Source organism: Nicotiana tomentosiformis, chromosome 9 (assembly GCF_000390325.3).
Source record: "Nicotiana tomentosiformis chromosome 9, ASM39032v3, whole genome shotgun sequence".
Taxonomy (NCBI): Eukaryota; Viridiplantae; Streptophyta; class Magnoliopsida; order Solanales; family Solanaceae; genus Nicotiana; species Nicotiana tomentosiformis.
The window spans coordinates 79724963-79743927 of NC_090820.1; the positions used below are offsets into that span (position 1 = coordinate 79724963).

An 18965-nucleotide genomic window follows, 5' to 3' on the forward strand; every position below is an offset into this window, starting at 1 on the left:
TCTTAGCTTTGGATGAGTTCGGTAGCTTTGTTGTTGTGAAGACAGTGATTCTAAGGTGCGCACGTACTGGCGACTATCTCTTGTTCCTGCATTCAAAGAAAAAACTTGAGTTTTGCGAGGGAGGTTGGTTCATGCCTTTGTCTGCTCCGCTCTGCGTTGGAATCCTGTTCGAGTTACCATGGGTAGCATCTGGCTAAAAATAAAGTTTTCGAAAAATATGCATACATAGTTATTCAAAACACAGTAATGTGCAATTTAAAAATTGATTAGATGGACCAGTAACTATGACACTATCAGAGACATTGCAACCTTCTTGCCATAGAATTTTGAGGGTCCTCCTCAAAATTCTGCCCCAGTTATCTAGACGAATTTTTGGTTATTCCGCATACGGTGTCGTTGGCTGAGCTTGCCCCGGAATTTTGAGGGTCCACCTCAAAATTCTGCCCCAGTTTCTGATTGTGGGGAAAATGAGAATTTTATTGAATTATGATCGAACCCACAGGGCTGCCTACGTATCCTCTCTTAAACGGGAATTAGGTCAAGCGTAGTTCAGTTACATCATAAGAAGAAATGCTAACAGTTTAAACATAGTATCGTTTGACTACATCTAAGTTGATAGGCTTTGGCCAAATTTCTCCATCCATTTCTGCGAGTATGAGTGCTCCTCCTGTTAGTACCCTGTGAACCATATAAGGCCCTTCCCAGTTGGGTAAGAATTTTCCTTTGGCTTCATCCTGATGTAGAAAGATCCGTTTCAGCACCAGCTGCCCCGGTGCGAACTGTCTAGGTTTGACCCTTTTGTCCAAAGCTCTGGACATTCTGTTCTGATAAAGCTGACCATGACACACTGCATTCATTCTTTTCCCATCTATGAGGGCTAATTTCTCATAGCGGCTCCTTATCCATTCTGCGTCACTGAGTTCAGCTTCTTGTATAATTCTCAAAGAAGGAATTTCTACCTCGGCGGGGATGACGGCTTCAGTACCGTAGACCAATAGGTAAGGAGTTACCCCGGTTGACGTGCGGATTGTGGTCCGGTACCCTAATAAGGCAAATGGTAACCTCTCATGCCATTGCTTATGGTTGTCTACCATCTTCCTCAGTATTTTCTTGATATTCTTGTTTGCGGCCTCCATGGCTCCATTCATTTGAGGCCTGTATGCTGTGGAATTCTTGTGCTTGATTTTGAAGGTCTCACATATAGCTTTCATTAGGTCACTGTTGATATTGGCAGCGTTGTCAGTGACGATGGATCTGGAACCCAAAATTAGCAAACAATACGATCTCTGATAAAATTTGCGATGACTTTCTTGGTTATAGCTTTGTAAGATGCAGCTTTGACCCACTTTGTGAAGTAGTCTATGGCCACTAAAATGAACATGTTCCCGTTTGAAGCGGCGGGCTCGATTGGTCCAATGACGTCCATTCCCCAAGCAGAAAAAGGCCAAGGTGCACTCGTTGCATTGAGTTCATTTGGAGGTACCCGTATCATATCTGCGTGTATCTAGCACTGATGACATTTCTGGACATACCCGATGCAGTCTGTTTCCATAGTCATCCAAAAATAACCTGCCCTCAGTATCTTCTTGGCTAAAACGAAACTATTCATGTGTGGTCCGCAAATTCCAGAGTGTATCTCTTCGAGCAGTTTGGAAGCTTCCTTGGCATCAACACACCGTAATAATCCTAAGTCTGAAGTCCTTCTGTACATAATTCCTCCACTTTGGAAGAAATGGTTGGACAATCTTCGGAGCGTGCATTGTTTAGTATGATTTACATGCTCCGGGTACTCTCCTTTTGCCAAGTATTCCTTGATATCATGGAACCATGGATTCCCACCTGCTTCTTCTTCAACATGAGCGCAGTAAGCCGGCTTATTATGAATCATTATCGGAATGGGGTCGATAAAATTCTTGTTCGGATGCTGTATCAATGAGGACAAAGTGGCCAATGCGTCTGCGAACTCATTCTGGATTCTCGGGACATGTCTAAACTCTATCTTCGTGAACCTCTTCATCATCTCTTGCACATGATATAGATATGGTAATATCTTGGTATTCTTTGTAGCCCATTCTCCCTACACATGATGTACCAGCAGATTTGAATCGCCAATTACCAATAATTCCTGGATATTCATGTCAACGGCCAAATTGAGCCCCAATATGCAAGCCTCATATTCTGCCATATTATTGGTGCACAGAAATCTGAGTTTCATGGATACCGGATAATTTTGACTGTTTCTGACACCAAGACGGCTCCAATACCCACTCCTTTGAAGTTTGCAACTCCATCGAAAAACATTCTCCACTCGTCGTAGGCTTCGGCGATATCTTCTCCTACGAATGATACTTCTTCATCAGGAAAATATGTTTTTAGTGGTTCGTATTCTCCTCCTACAGGATTTTCGCAAGATGATCCGCTAATGCTTTTCCTTTAACCGCCTTCTAAGTCACATAGACAATGTCGAATTCACTCGACAATATCTGCCATTTTGCCAGCTTCCCTATAGGCATGGGTTTCTAGAAGATGTAATTCAGAGGGTCCATCCTTGATATGAGATATGTGGTATAGGCACAGAAGTAGTGCCTCATTTTCTGGGCTATCCAGGTCAAAGCACAGCAGGTGCATTCCAGCAAAGAATACCGTGCTTCATAGGGTGTGAACTTCTTACTCAAATAGTATATGGCATGTTCTTTCCTTCCCTTCTGGTTGTGTTGTCCCAAGACACAACCGAAAGCCCCATCTAAAATGGAGAGATAGAGTAGCAGTGGTCTACCAGGTTCTGGCGGGACCAGGACTAGCGGTGAGGACAAATATTCTTTGATTCTGTCAAAAGCTTTCTGGCAGTCTTCAATCCAATTGGTTGTGGCATCCTTCTTTAACATTTTGAAAATCGGCTCACAGATTACGGTTGATTGTGCTATGACGCGGCTGATGTAATGAAGATGTCCCAAGAAGCTCATCATGTCTTTCTTGTTCTTTGGAGGCGGCAAATCTTGGATAGTCTTGACCTTTGATGGGTCTAGCTCAATTCTTCAGCGGCTGATGATGAACCCTAATAACTTTCCTGCGGGGACCCCGAAGGCACATTTTGCAGGATTCAATTTCAAATTGTACCTCCGAAGCCGATCAAAACATTTCCTCAAGTCTGCTATATGATATGTACTCTTCTAGAATTTGATGATGACATCATCCACATATACCTCTATCTCCTTGTGTATCATGTCGTGGAAAATAGTTATCATGGCCCTCATATAAGTGGCCCCATCATTCTTCAAACCGAACGACATCATTTTATAGCAGTACACCCCCCATAGTGTGATAAAAGTCATCTTTTTGGTAACCTCTTCATCCATCCAGATATGATGATATCCCGTGAAGCAATCAACAAAGGATTGGAGTTCATGCTTGGCGCAATTGTCGGTCAGTATGTGTATGTTGGGTAACGGGAAATCATCTTTGGGACTTGCTCTGTTTAGGTCCCGATAATCGACGCATACTCTGACTTTCCCATCCTTCTTTGGAACTAGCATGATGTTAGCCAACCAAGTTGGATATTCAACTACTCTGAGAACCTTAGCTTTGATCTGTTTGGTGACTTCTTCTTTGATTTTCAAGCTCATATCTGACTTGAACTTTCTAAGCTTCTGCTTTACTGGCGGACACATTAGGTTGGTAGTTTGTATATGAGCCACTATGGACGTGCTCAAACCGATCATATCATCATAGGATCATGCAAATATATCCTCATATTCCTTCAGGAAATGAGTGTATTCTTCTCTTCTCTGATGGTGACAGGTGAATGCTCACACGTGTTTCCTTGACTGTTTTGGAGTCTCCTAGATTAACTATTTCAGTCTCATCCAAATTGAACTTAGGCTTGTTTTCAAATTTTTTCACTTCTCTGACAATTTCCTCGGGCATTATATCCCCTTCCAAATCCTCCGAATCATTATCCTTAAGTTGTATTGTCTCATTACACGTCACAGTCGTAAGTTCATCGGGGCAGGTAATAATAATGCTGTAGAAAAATGTAAAGAATAATAATGAATACTAAAAACATCAATGCATTTAGATAAATCTTGAAAACCTCAAACAGGTGCGGCTCGATGACCCGAGCAATTATTTCAAAACAAAACATGCTTAAAACAAAATGCTAAAAACGTATTAAATGCTCATAAAAATTGCTTTTAAAAATAAATGATGCTAATTGCCAGGCTACCCAAGAACTCGATGGGCCCTTGATGGTGAAGCAGTCCAGTTCTTGAGAACAGCTCCTTTCTCCAAGGTCTGAATAATGAGGCCTTCCTCCTCTTCCTCCTTAACTATCGCACTGCAATCCATGTCTCCATCATCCAGAAACAGATTCCTTATACCGGCTAGAACTTCATCTTCTTCGGACTCCCATATCATGTCATCTTGGTGAAATGACTAGCTCAAATATGGTACTGGTTTCTCTAGAGGGTAATAAGGACCACGCCATGGTGGCGACCAATGCTAATACTCGTGACAAGTGTATTCATACCCAAGCCCAAAGGTCGTGCCGTGACACTTTAGCTGTATTGGTTTGGTGATCCCCTGGAGATTATTGCCGAGACCTTTGCTACGCTCATACCCTATCCATGCCAATATGCCTTCTATCTTACTGCTCCACTATTTGTCTTTTTCAATGCGTTGACGCGCTCGATGCGATGGTATGTTTCTCCACCTAACTTCCTTCTATTCTCGATGACCGGAATAGTTTGACTGGTGTAAATGGGATTACTTCTGTCCCCATGGATGATCACTTCCTGATGGTTCCACTCAAACTTCACGACCTGATGTAGAGTAGAAGCTACAGCCCCAGCGGCATGTATCCAAGGTCGTTCCAACAATAAGTTGTAGGTAGCAGATATGTCCAACACTTGAAACTCAACATCAAACCAGGTTGGGCCCATTTGTAGGCTGACTTTGGTTTCCCTAATTTTGGCCCTTTGAGACCCATCAAATGCTTTCATATTCATACTTCCTGCTCGTATCTCGTGCAGGCCTTTACCCAGTCTTTTCAGAGTAGTTAGTGGACATATGTTAAGACTCGAACCCCCATCTATCAGGACTCTGGCAATGAACTTATCCTCAAATTGCACTATGATATGTAGTGCCCTGTTGTGACTTAGTCCTTATGGTGGTAGCTCGTCTTCATGAAAAGTGATCTTGTGGCTTTCCAACACTTGTCCTACCATATTGGACATCTCTCCACTGGTAATGTTGTTGGGTACACAAGCCTCATTCAACACTTTCATCAACGCGTTCATGTGTACCTCAGAATTCTGCAGTAGTGATAGAATGGATATTTGAGCAGGGGTTTTGTTCAAATGATCAACCACAGAATACTCCCTTGCTTGCATCTTTCTCCAAAGATCATCCGGTCCAGTTTCAATGATGGGCTGCTTGGAAGCGGCTTTTTTACTTGTTCCCCCCAAATGCTCGGGCGTGTAAACCCTACTAGTTTTGGTCATAACGTGTGCTGCACCAGTTTCTTCCATTTTCCCCTTTCCTTTCCTTCTTGATTCTGCAACATAATACCATGATATAGCTTTAGACTTATAAGACGGTGTAGGTGCTACCATCACGGTGAAAGGTGTTGTTACTTCAACCTTAAACGGAGTTGGTGCAGCTATCTCAACTTCAATTGGTGCCTGGGTTTGTACCATAATAGGTGTGAGAGTGACTGAACATGTTTCAGGATTATCCCCTTCTCGAATGAGTCCAATTGACCCCTATGAGTCCCATTCTTCATCGGTCTCTATCATGTTTACCCTTCCGCCCTTGTGATCCGGGAGAGGATTGTTACGGACATTGGGTGCAGCCTCCTTTGCCTGTATGACTTTGGTGTCAATTAATATCTCAATCTTATCCTTCAAAGTACGACACTCATTAATAGTATGACCTTTCATGCCTGAGTGATAGGCACATGTCTTATTTGGATTGACCTATTGAGAGGAATTTTCCATGGCGACAGCAGGAATGGGAGTGATATAACCGGCAACCTTCAGTCTCTCGTACAATTGGTCTACAGGTTCAGCAATTGGGGTGTATTATCTTGGTGGTCTACGGTCAAAATTTAGTCTAGGTTTTTGGTAGTTTTGGCGGGCTGGTGGTGAGTGGTAGTATGCGGGTTGGGTGTTATAGGTATGGTAAGTGGTGGCAGGTTGTTGGTATCTAGGAGGTGAAGGCTGATATGTGGGTGGAGGCATTTGTTATGTGAGAGGAGACTTCGGACCTTGGGCTACCATTACTGCACCTACTTCTTTCTTCTTGGAGATACCTCCTGACTGCAGGGCCTTATTTGTGGCTTGGAGTGCTTCAAAATTTGTCACCATTACGCTTTTGATCCCTTCTTCTATTCTCTCTCCCAACTTGATGATATCAGAAAATTTATGGTTTTCAATAACCATCAATCTTTCGTAGTATTGCGGATCCTGAGCTCTGACAAAGAACTTATTCATCTGTTCTTCTTCCAGCGCTGGCCTTACTTTTGCAGCTTCAGACCTCCACCGAGTAGCATACTCGCGGAAAGTTTCCGTTGGCTTCTTGTTGAGATTTTGAATATAGAAAATGTCTCGTGCGTTTTCTGTGTTAAACCTGAACCGATCCATGAAATCTAATGCCATGCCTACCCAATTAACCCATTTCTTTGGGTTCTGACTGATGTACCAAGATAGGGCATCTCCAGTGAGGCTTCTCATGAACAGCTTCATGCGGATTCTTTCATCCTTGCCAACTCCTACAAGCTTGTCACAATAAGTTCTCAAATGCACCTTTGGATCACCTGTTCCATCAAACATCTCGAACTTGGGAGGTTTGTAACCCTCCGGCAGTTCTATGTCTGACTGAATACACAGATCTTCATAGTTTAAATCCTCAATTCCTTTACTCCCTTCGACAACCTAGACTCGGCTTGTGAGCTTCTTAAGTTCCTCTGCCATATTCTTAATGAGCAGGTCCTTCTCGGCGCATTTTGGTGTGTATGGGGTTTGTTGAGTGGGGTGAGGTAGAGTTTCTACGTATATGGGGTTACTTTGGTGGATGCCGGGGATTTGGGTGTAGTGATGATCATTGGTTGAGTTCTGCGGATCGGGGGTAGGTTGCGATGTATTTTGAGGAGCATGGTAGGTAGTAGTTTGTGGATACTGAGTCGAAAGATGTTGGTGTTGAGGAGGAGTTGGCACTGGTGGAGGGTTAGGATTTTGAGGAGGTGTGGCATATTGATGAGGTGCGGGAGGGTTTTGTGGATGTTGGTTTGGTGTGTTTTGAGGAGGTGCTGGGTTTTGGGCATTCTGTTGGTTAATATTCGGGACGTTTAAGGTGAGGAAGAGATTTGCCAAGTTGCGGACTTGCTCAAGTTCCCCTTGCAATTCTAGTATTTTCTGCTCCAACCGTAGAACCAAAACATTTTGTGCCAGAGTACTCCGATCATCTGAAGTTTTAACATTTTCCGCATGCGCAGCGTTATCTTTCCTGATACCGCTCATGTCATCCATCTTAGCCATTCCCTTACTTTTAGGATCACTTGGAGGAGGAGGAGGTGGAGGGCCTCTGGATCTGGTATGATATGCTGATGATGCCAGTATGCAAGAATCAACCTTAGGGGATGGGAATAATCAATACAAAGAAAAGCAAAAAGGTAAACAAGCCAGTAGGGGATTTTGGAAGGATATATGCAGTATTTAAACATGTATTGCGGAATTATAAATTCGCGTCCTAATTTTGGGGACCTCATTGTGCCTGAGGTAGGCCTAGCGACACATAGATTTGGAGAAACTTGATGCCGAGTTCCATCAGACCCTGCTCTAAGTACTCCAACCTCTCTGTTGATTTTGTAGCAACTTCCCTCCATTCATTGATTGATTCCATGTCTATCTTGTATTGTTCCAAATGTCTGACTTCAGACTCAAGGATTCTCTTGCGCAACCTCTTGTATTTTACTTGTGCTTTCAGCATCGTCTCTAACCCTGTTTCCTCGATCGATCCCTGACTCGACTTCTCCTGCTATGTCATCATCCAACCATGATAGGTAGAAATACACATGACCGGCGTGGTACCAATCTTGTTCGATGGTATCCTTTTCCACAATAATCTTCAGATGCCACATGTGTTGGGCCTCACACTTGAATGGAATGGTACCACCCTGAAAGTCTGCTTTTAGTGAACCATCTTAGAAACTCGCGGTATGACTTGTTTTCTCCCAGCCTGTCTCATGACCCTTATAGGAGCATAAGGATAGATACCCCTCAACCCGATCAGCACTAAGTGAGGAACATCCCTGGACCTGATAGTCAACTCGCTAGTAGGGAACCACTCGAACATCTAATGGAGCTTATCATCAGTCAAATTGCTAAAGAAGTGTACCCAATCCACGGCGTTTTCCGATTGTGCAAACCTGTCTGGGATGAAAGTCATTCTTTTTGGATAGTGAAAGGATATATGGTCATTCCATGGTCGCCGCGGAAATTCCTGATGGTACTGTCTGCTTTGAAGATGCTCCAACAACCATATTTGCAGTAACAAATTACAACCCTCAAAATGTCTGAATCCCTTCTTACAATGGTCCAAAGCTCGGTATATCTCTGCCACGATCATTGGGACAATAGTGTAAGTCTGTCCCTCAATCCGTTCCATTAAGGTCTTGGTAACCATAGCCAAACGAGTGTGAATCCTGTCTCCTTGAATTGGAAATACTATCATACCCAGAAAACAGACGATGAATACAAAAACTCGATGATGAGTCCAGCCCAGGGAAGTGATGGCAAACTCATCATGATAGATATGGTAGGATGTGATGTGCCCATAATGCTCGTAGAGGAAGTCGAAAGGTATGTAGGACTTCTTCAGGCAGACTAACTCGTCATTCTTTCTAAGACCCATCATTTTCAGAAATCCCCTAGAAGTACTATTTTCCGGTACCAGCAGACCAGGGCTATCCCAGGGTAGCCCGGTAAAACCTCTTATTTCCTCAAGAAGGGGAGTCATCTCTATGTTACCAGAATGGAAAACAACCCTCTTTTCATCCCAGAACATAGTAGCGGCCTCGATCAGTACATTGTTTGGCTGAATGTCCAGCAAAGAAGGTAAATTTCCAAGAATTATTTTCACCTGGTTCTTATCGCTTGGCGAGAGATTTTCTCACCAAAACTTGAACCAGTTTTGGTTCGAATCAAAAGAGAATCTGAAACCCTAACTTTAGGGAATCAGCAAGATACGAGCGAATAGGGCTCATACGGTACAAAATAACGTGATTGGACTTAAGGTCATCCAGATTCAAGAGGTAAAAATCGATTAGGACAGAATCTAAGTGGGGTACTTGCCATGTTTAGGCAAGTACTTAAGTTACTCTGTAACATAGCACCAAATAAGGGGAAAATATTGAAATGGTAAGTAAATGGGGAAAGAATCCCATTAGGAACGGGATTGGGGGGGATTTTAGTGAGGCGACGGGATTAGGGTTCATCAGAGGAGGGAAATAGAGTCGGAGGGTTTTGGAAAATGGGGTTTAGGGTTTGGGGGTGGAGATATAAGGAAAGGGAGCGGTTGTCTGTGAGTCGTTGATCATTTGTGATCAACGGCTGGGATCTAGGCAGGGGTTGGGTCGGTTTATTAAGTGGGTAAGGGTATTGGGCTTAGATATTGGGCTTGGGTGAATTGGGTTGCTTTGGGTAGTATTGGGTCCGAAATAAATTAAAATTGGGGCCAGATTTTAAATACCCAAATTTAACCAATCAAATAATTTGTAAAAATAATAGATAAATAATAAAAATATAATTTGTGCATAAAAATGATTAAAAACAAATATTCAACATTATAAAAATATAAAAAGGTTATTTTTGCATAAATAAAGTAATTATAAGTACATATAGGCTATTATTGCAAAAATATGCAATTTTAGCCTTTAAAATACAAATGTAATTATAAAAAATGTACTAAATATATTTAAAACCTAATATGGGTGTAAATGATGAGTTTAGATGATAAAAGCATCATAAAAATTATTTTTAAGGTAATTAATGGGTATTTATATAATAAAAATACGGAAATAAATTGATTTAAAGTCTTTAAAAATTATGAAAAATTATGAAAATACTTGTATATGCTTGTAAATCAAATGATGATGCGTATGTACTATTTTGAAAGTATATATATATTTGAAAAATATGGAAGAAAAATTGGGTATCAACAGGCGCCAAATTATTTTCCCTCAAAATTGGATAACAATTAAACTTATAATGTGGATTTAAGGACACGTGATTTCACTTAATACCGATTGATAAATATGAAGATTAAAGATAGAATTATACAATAAAATAAATCAAACCAGTATTTGAGTAGCACTCAACCCTTGAGTTAAAGTATCCTCGAACTGATTGATGCAAGGACAATAAAAACACAATAAGCTGAAGAACAAGAGTGTGAGCGAGGAAGAAAATTATATTGCTTTGTTATCAGTCGTGGCTACAAATGGTTAGAACTCCCCTTTATATAGTAGAAGAATTCTATATATGTTACAATTCTAATAACATACGTAAATCCCATGATTAACTAAACAACCGTTCTTGATTCGATCCATTCCGAGATTTTTGCCATGATCTTCGACCGGTCGCGGATATCTCGCTTTTCCGTTATTACGCAATCTTCGGTATTGCTCGATACATGTCTTGTTCGGTCTCGATTGTTGTCGGCCTCGATCTTGGCAGGTGCCTCGAATTCCGATCTCAGTACCTTGTCTTCGTGCCTCGATCCGATCTACTTCAGAGTCGTCCTTCGATGCAAACTCCCCTTTGTCGTGAAACTGTAGAACTATTTTCAGAAAGTGATCAATAAAGTCGTTAATCTCAAGATCAATGAACTGTCTTTTGGTGTGGCATTTTGTTTTTATTTTGATTATATATATATATATATATATATATATATATATATATATATATATATATCAACCAAAGCATATAATTTAATTTTCTATTCTAAATAGAAAATTTTAATTTGTTTACAATATTAATTATATCCTCTGTGCTAGCAAAGAATATAATAATATTTCATTTGGACTAAAACTTTATTTATTTATTTGATTAATTAAATTTCCCAATTTAATTATCAAATGATAAAATAATTAATCTTGTAGAAAAGATCAGAACACTCGTTAGTGTGCGACCCCATAGGTTCATTACTAAGCCGGTAGTAAATTGATCAAATCAATATACTAATCAAGGGTGGCGTCTAGCAACACTCCTTAACGGTCGGATAGCATGAAGTATACAATTTACTCTCAAGAACCTGTAGAAGAATAAAGTAATATTTTTTTCTGTCCTTATAGCTCTGAGTCACCCTAGGATATGGTTCAACTGTCAAATCCTAATAGGCGATCAACTATGTGCTCATGTCAAGTATAATCGACTATTGAATGACCTAAGAAACTCTTTTCTTCTTTCATTCAATTGCCCTGGACAAGGTCTTAATTTGGTCGTTTATAATTCATTACAACATGGAGCTTAAACTCATTACCAAGAGTTGACAGATTCCATCTTAATCAATTACTAATTCTACAAGCATTTAATCATACCCAATATCTTTTCAACTATCGCCCTAGGGCCATAGGTGTCTAGTATCAAAGCACAATAAATAACTTGTCAATTACTATGACGATCTCAGGTTAAAGAAAACTCTTACATCACATTCTTCAAGAGAATATCCTATTGATAGTTTATGGTAATTCTAACCATTAGGAATTATCTAAAGAGTCGGTTCAATGATCATATCTCTATATGCATCATTTATCTATGTGTTTTAGTTAATGAGATCAACTAATCTTTATCCAATAAAGACGATCACATAAATATTGATCTAACCGGATTACTAATGTCCAAATTAATAATTCTATGATCAAGAACAAATTTTGATTAAATTATAAGAAACTTCACTCTCATTATCATGATCTCCATCATAATGTCAAGTCTCAAAATTTAATCAAGGACCTTATTAAATTAATCAAGCAATTAATAATAATATTATAAAAGAATATCAAATGCCATATATATTTTATATCAAATAACGTTCACAAAAATATGTTCAAATCATCAAATATGAGACTGGACCTAGGACATATCTACTATATCCCTAACACTAGTTTCATCCAGAAGACTTTTATGGGAAATACATCTAATATGGTTACATCTTGCTACCAATTGCTCTTGGCTAATCCCACAGATTTTCTTTTTTTCCAATACCTGGTCCACCAAATCTTCTAAAAACATGTTGTCCTACAATGTTGGTTAAATGGTCTTGTCATTAACCTATGTGACTCGGATCGGATCGTCCAAAAGGATTTGACACGGGTGTAGTGGCATTTTGGGGATCCGAGCAAGCCGTTCACTTGGTGAATTTGATTCCCTTTTCTTCTAAAAACTGAATCTTAATATGCTTGTTTGCTATGTCTTTCATCTTTGGCTTATCATCTGTAACATCTTTATTATATGCAGAGATCATGGTGCTGCAGAGCAAATTTGAGCTGGACAAGAAAGTACACGAATACAGCAGTTGAGAGCTGCAAGAAAATTTCGACCTTACTAAGGAAAGATAATTTTTCCAGAACTTAGTTGTTATAGTCTAGAAAAGAGAGAAAAGCTTTAGGGAAAAGGGGTTTCTATGTTCTTTATTTATTTAATGTTCTTTATTTATTTTCTTAAAGCGGTGGTCTCAGGTTAGCTTCCGTACATCTCAATTATTTCACCATGTACCCCTTCCATCAACACATGTATCGAGTAACTTTGCCTACCAAAATTTAAGCATGTGAAGAAATACAAATGAATGTCATAGAGGCGAGTTGGAACTAACTAATGTGATATAGACGGGAAATGTTATTCTATCTAGTTGCCATTTTTGCTTGGGTTGGAAATTTTTCTAGATGTATCTGAAGTGTATGCTTTATCTTGTTAATGGTCGAAGATGTTGCGTAAATAATTTTATATCTGTAATTACATGATACTGAGTTCAGCATAATCATTATAGATAGCAATATACCAGATAATGAAGACTTCCTTTCTGCGGTCTCTCGCCTTAGTTTATTATGTCTATGCCAAACTATGTTATTTTGCCATGATTAGGGATAAAAATGAGGAGGAATCTGTATTATTTAAATATGGTTAACTGATAGTAATACAAAGATGTAAATACGTACTTTATGAAGTTACATGGAAACCTTGGTTACATGTTGGTCTTAATTAAATTTATGGAAAATCTACACCCCATAACTAACTTATACACTATATTTATTTACTATAAATAAATACGTACAATTTAAAATAATTACAATCCCTAGCTACACTTTTGGGTTTATAGCAAATATGGGATTCCTAACCCTATCGTGGATACAACCCTCATCTCTCTTCCCAAAGATTTGACTCCTTCTCCAGCTTCTCAGTCCGTCCGTCAATGATGCCATTGCCAACACTGCCTACGATTCTCCCATATTTACTTCCTCTAAACAGCCGATCCATATCCCTAATCCATATCAATTCTCCAGTTTCTCTTATGAAGCTAATGGGACATCAGATTGACCAATTCTATCTCCCCTGGCGGCAGAGACGGACCCAGGATCTGAGCACGACGTCGGCATCATTATCAATATTTTGAAAACTTAATGATTATGATGACTTATCATCTAAGTATAAACAAAAAGAAGTTCTAAAGAAAAAGAAAGCACCGAACAGAAAGAGATTTCTTCGCAAAATCGGTGTTATTGGAAGAGAAGGTTTTGATTAAGCATCTTTCACACTTTAAAAATTCTCGTTTATTAATTTAAAAAAGGGGGTCAGTGATCAAAACCTTACTCATGAAATCAAGATTAAGGGTATGTTAATAATCAAAGAACTGAAGAAGAGTTTCAAACTCTTAATTGCCATTGTCGAGTTGGAGTCAAAGTAATTGTTAAAGAAAGTTGTGGCAAAAGAATTGACATTTTTTTATTTGTGAAGCGATAAATTATAATTTGAGGCTTTTAATTTAAGGGAGGGATTTGAAAAAGAAAAATTAATGAAGTTGACTGTTATGTGTTAGTGTTAAACAATAATTGAATTAAAAAAAAAGATAAATATAAAAATAAAGCAATTTGCTATTAAGTATAAAATAGAAAGGAGAAGAAAAAGCGAGAACTAAAGTAGGAAGGAGGAGGAATGGCTTAACTAGGTTTCGAACCCACGACATTCAACAAAGAAGGAAATTTAGGCGCCCCAGCCAACCACTTCGCCAGTCAGCCCTTTTGTGTTTGGGGGCACGAGCAAATTATTTAAGGGTTCCATCTATATATGTACAGATATATATGACATATATATACAGAGTATTTGCCGAGGCTAACGGGGTCCCGTGACCCCTGAACCCGCAATGTAGGTCCGCCTCTGCCTGGTGGAGATACAATCAGAAATGAAACAGACGATGATAAAATCAATTTATGTTCAAGCAAATTCTTGATCTGAGTCGTCTTTTCCATTTGAGATTTGAGATTCTCTTGTTTTTACAGATCCGAGTCAATTCTATTTTGGGTACAACTTAAATTCTATTATACAAGTGAATACAGTGTTTACCCGAAAAATCAGATAACGTTAAATTTATGTATGGTTCTAAGGATACGTAATATCCTTTGATACAAAGATAACAATACAAGTATTTTGACTATGAGAATGGGAATGATGAACAGAAAGAATGAATAAGATGAAGTAAAACAAGCACAAAGAGATATCTTTGTATATGATAAAAGATCTTTTTTGTTCCAATCTATTCCGTGCCTCATAGCTTACAAGGATCCCCTTTTATAATAGAGGGTCTTTACTTTATCTATAACAAAACAATAAAATAAAGCATATAGTGGAGGACCCATGATGATTCGTCTCTTCCTCGATTCCCGCCAAGATTCTCTCTCCTGATGCGGTTATAACGGCTCTTGTGTGTGAGGTCGATACTAGCTCGAATTCTATACTGGCCCGGACTCGTCACTGGGTCGGCCCTTCGGTCTTGTCTTGAGTTCGACCTTCGGGACGGGCGTGGTGCATTTTCGACCTCGAAATAATACCTTGTGGATCGGTTTGGTCACGGGCTCGATAAGATTATCGAGCCGACTCCTCGAGAAGCCTTCGTATTCGAGGCTCGTTTGTACCGTCTTCGGAGCTTACTCCCAGAATCCTACTCCGGTTTCTTACCACTCTATCTCGATCGAACGTAGAAAAGCCGAAATCTATTTTGACCGTATACAGATAGTTCCCTCGATTCTCATGAAGGATGCGGTGAGAATCGATATGATTTTCGACGGTTCGATCGGGTAACAAGCTAACGTTTTAACAGGGATCGATTATGATGTATGTGATAGCTGTTCCATCGATTTAGTCTTTCAAGATTTTTAATGCTTGTCAGACGGTGGTCGGCCACCTCTGATATTGAACCGCCATGATGCGAGCCTATAAATAACCCTTTCTTTTATCCTTTACTACTTTTACATCTTTCACATTCCAAATTTCCCAAATCCCTTTTCGTACTCTCCAACTTACCAATAATTCTGTGATTTCTTTCTGTAGAAGCCCCTCTTCAATTCTACCAAATCGTTGCCACTTTTCTCTATTCCTTACTTTTGAATTCAAAAATGGCGAAAATGTCATAGACCATCCCTCAGAAAGAGAAAGCTTCATCTTCACAGTGTGCCGCCGATGATACGCTGGTAGAACCACGGCCTGAGGAGTGTGTTCCCGGGGGGTGCGTCTTTACTTCTGATTTCAAGGTTGATAAAGGCTCATTGGTCCCAGGTTGATGTGAACCGGTATCGAGGTATATATGTTCGATAACCGAAAAGCACCTCTAACAGCTAAAGAAGGATTGCAATTGAGATAAAAAAGAAATAATAATTCCTTCTTCTGACGAAGATATCACTTCGCACGTGAGAGGGTTTTTGAATGTGTATTCTTACCCTTTCACATTGGGTCCCCTTGATTCTGTTATCATTGATTTATGTCGTCAATACCAAATTACCCTAGGCTAGGTCCACCCATCTTTTTGGCGGATCGTTATCCTGATCCGATATTTCGTGAGCAAAATCGAGGGGATATCGTTCACCCTCGACCATCTTATCCGATTATACCGTCCTCGACTTTTTCGAGGAGGGTTAATAAAACTTCAGCATCGGGCTTCCAAGGCTCTATTCTCGAGTATTGACGAGGACATGGACCGGGGGTTGGATGAGCAGGTTTGTTCGAGTAAGGACTTCGGACCTAATTCCGACGGAAAAGATGCCATTTCCCGAGGAGTGGAATATGAAACGTAAGTGTGATCCTGCTGTTACTTCTACTTTGTTCTTTCATTTCTTCTCTCATCGACACTCCTCTTTTTATGATGTAGCAGTTCCCTGGATGCCCGGAGCAGTTCCCGATCTCAAGAATTGGGTACGAGCTCTTGTTTCGACCTCCACATACGCCGAGCGCTCATGGCATGATTTGTCAAAGGGTCGGTGGGAGGCCAAAAATCATAGTAAGCCCATTTCTCACATTCTTCTAACGAGATTGTTTTCAAATATTTTATTAGATTTTCCATATACAGGTTTGGGTAAGGATGCGGTTTTGAGGCCTTTGTCCAACGAGGAAGAAATCTTGGCCCCTATCCCAAAACCGGCGAAGGGAAACAAAAGGAAAAGAGCCCTCATTCTCGAAGACCCAAAACCGAAGAAGAGGATGGCTCGCAAGCCGAACAAGGATGCCATTCTTTTGACCTTGGAATCCGTACTGCATATAAGGGATGAAGATGAAGAAGAAGAAGAAGAAAATGATGGGTCAACACTGGCGGCCCGAATGAAGAAAACCACTGATGCCCCATCGACAACTAGATCGATGATGCTCCACGAGGCTCCGCCTCAAACTGAGGGTATACCGGAGAAAGATTTGGGTAGAGTCCCCGAATTATTGAAGATCGAAGACACTGCTCATCGGAGCCAACGGGCAGGGGATATGATCTAAGGGGCCCTCGAATCCCTTCGAACCGAAGAGAATGCTCCAGGTGATTCATTTGGGGCAGCAGCAGTTGAAGATCTGCCTACCTTTCCCACTTTTTCTACTGGGGTGATTCGGGAAGCCCAAGCTCTGGAGGCCCTCGATCTAGACAGGACTCACGATGGAGAGGATCCTTTTCGTGAGCTGTTTACCGATATCGAGGACGTTGCCGGTACTGGTGATGAATCGGACCTTTTTCACGGGGTGCGGCAGGCTTTGAATCAAGTAAGCTTTTAAATTTGTTTTGCTGGTACTACCTTTATGTTTTACTTTTCGTTAACTTCGTTTCTTGTTTCTTTGTAGGAAGCGGCAGTTTATCGAGAAGCATGTTCTCAGTCCTAAAACGAGTTGCGTCTATACGAAGTCGACCTTCAACGGGTTACTGATGAGAGGAACTCCCTAAGACTTCTCTTAGGGCAGAGGGACGAGGAAATAAAAGACCTCCGAGCTGAATTGGCCAAGGCTTATCGAGATCAGACCGATTTGTCTGAGCAGGTAATGATACTTTTGAAAGCCTATGGGCTCGATACTGGAATGATATCTAACTCTTCGGTCCCACAACTGCAGCAAAAAATTGAGATGATCGGGAAGCTTCGTGAGGAGGTTCACGTAATAAAAACAGAGTCTTTACGGTGGAAAGTAGGTATGGATTGCTTTGCTGCAGAAAAAGAAATTGCTCGAGCCCAGTTATCATCGGCCAAAATCCAACTTCAGAAAATAAAGGAAAAAGGCTCGGTTCAGGCAAGAAGGATAGAGGAGCTTGAGGCTCGGTTGGCCTCTATACTTGCCAAGGCCGAAACTGATGCCGAAAAGGCAAAGGTCGATGCGGATGCTCTCGTGGCCGTCTATCGGGTCGATGCTGAAGCTGCGAAGGTCCAAGAAAGAGAGGCAGTCGAGTCTGCCGATATTTGAGCACATCGGGTAGCCGAACTAGCTAAGTGCCGATCCCGAAGGGAAACCCTCAAGGAGATCCATGCTGGTGGTTTCGACCTCGCCGAAGAAATAAAAAGGGCCAAAGAGCTCGAAGCCGATGCTGAAGCTTTGGTTTCCGATGACGATGATGATGACAATGATGATGATGATGATGATGATGATGGGATCAAGAGCAGACCCGAGAACGGGGGGCAGTCTGATAAAGAAGAGACCGTTCTCGATGATCAAGAAATTTAGTCCTTAGTTTTTTCGTTGTAATCAACCATGTAGATAATTTTGTATATTGATAATTCTGCCGACCTGCTTCTGTTTCGTGAAGACTTTTATTTACACCTTTATGAATGTTTTCACAAGGATCTAAATAACTTTAGTCAAATTTGGACTTCGTAGTCTCTATAATGTGGCCTTTAGGCTTACTAGCTGAGTCAATGATTCGAACTCAAAGAAATATAGCGCGTAGGCGTAATGGTTGAGTGAGTGCACGCTCGAACTCAAAATAAAAGTAGCCCGTAGGATTATTAGTCGAGTGAATAATTCGAACTCAAAGTAATAAGCCCGTAGGCATAATGGTTGAGTGAGTGCTCGCTCGAACTCGAAATGAAAGTAGCCCATAGGCTTATTAGTCCAGTGAATGATTCGAACTCGAAGCAATAAGCCCGTAGGCATAATGGTTGAGTGAGTGCTTGCTCGAACTCGAAATGAAAGTAGCTCGTAGGCTTATTAGTCAAGTGAATGATTCGAACTCGAAGTAGTATAGCCCGTAGGCATAATGGCTGAGTGAGTGCTTCCTCGAACTTGAAATGAAAGTAGCCCGTAGGCTTATTAGTCGAGTGAATGATTCGAACTCAAAGTAATGAAGCCCGTAGGCGTGATGGTCGAGTGAGTGCTTGCTTGAACTCGAAATGAAAGTAGCCCGTAGGCTTATTAGTCGAGTGAATGATTAGAACTCAAAGTAATGTAGCCCGTAGGCGTGATGATCGA

At 40.6% G+C, this 18965-nt stretch overlaps 1 protein-coding gene across 1 annotated transcript; it reads right to left on the bottom strand.

The window, feature by feature from the left end:
• Positions 1–581: 581 nt before the first annotated feature.
• On the bottom strand, positions 582–2885 carry LOC138899061 (uncharacterized). The gene is made up of 2 exons (XM_070185175.1): positions 2644–2885; positions 582–1254 (listed from the first exon to the last, which is right to left on the bottom strand). The coding sequence occupies exons 1-2, from the start codon at positions 2883–2885 to the stop codon at positions 582–584; spliced, it is 915 nt and encodes a 304-aa protein (XP_070041276.1).
• Between the last annotated feature and the right edge of the window lie 16080 nt (positions 2886–18965).

Bases quoted from the DNA above. Each gene is read 5' to 3' on its own strand.
- LOC138899061 (XM_070185175.1), bottom strand. From the start codon at position 2,885: ATGTTAAAGAAGGATGCCACAACCAATTGGATTGAAGACTGCCAGAAA. The intron at 1,255-2,643 runs GTATTCTTTGCT...TTTGGGTTCCAG, and splicing joins TTCACACCCTATGAAGCACG to ATCCATCGTCACTGACAACG.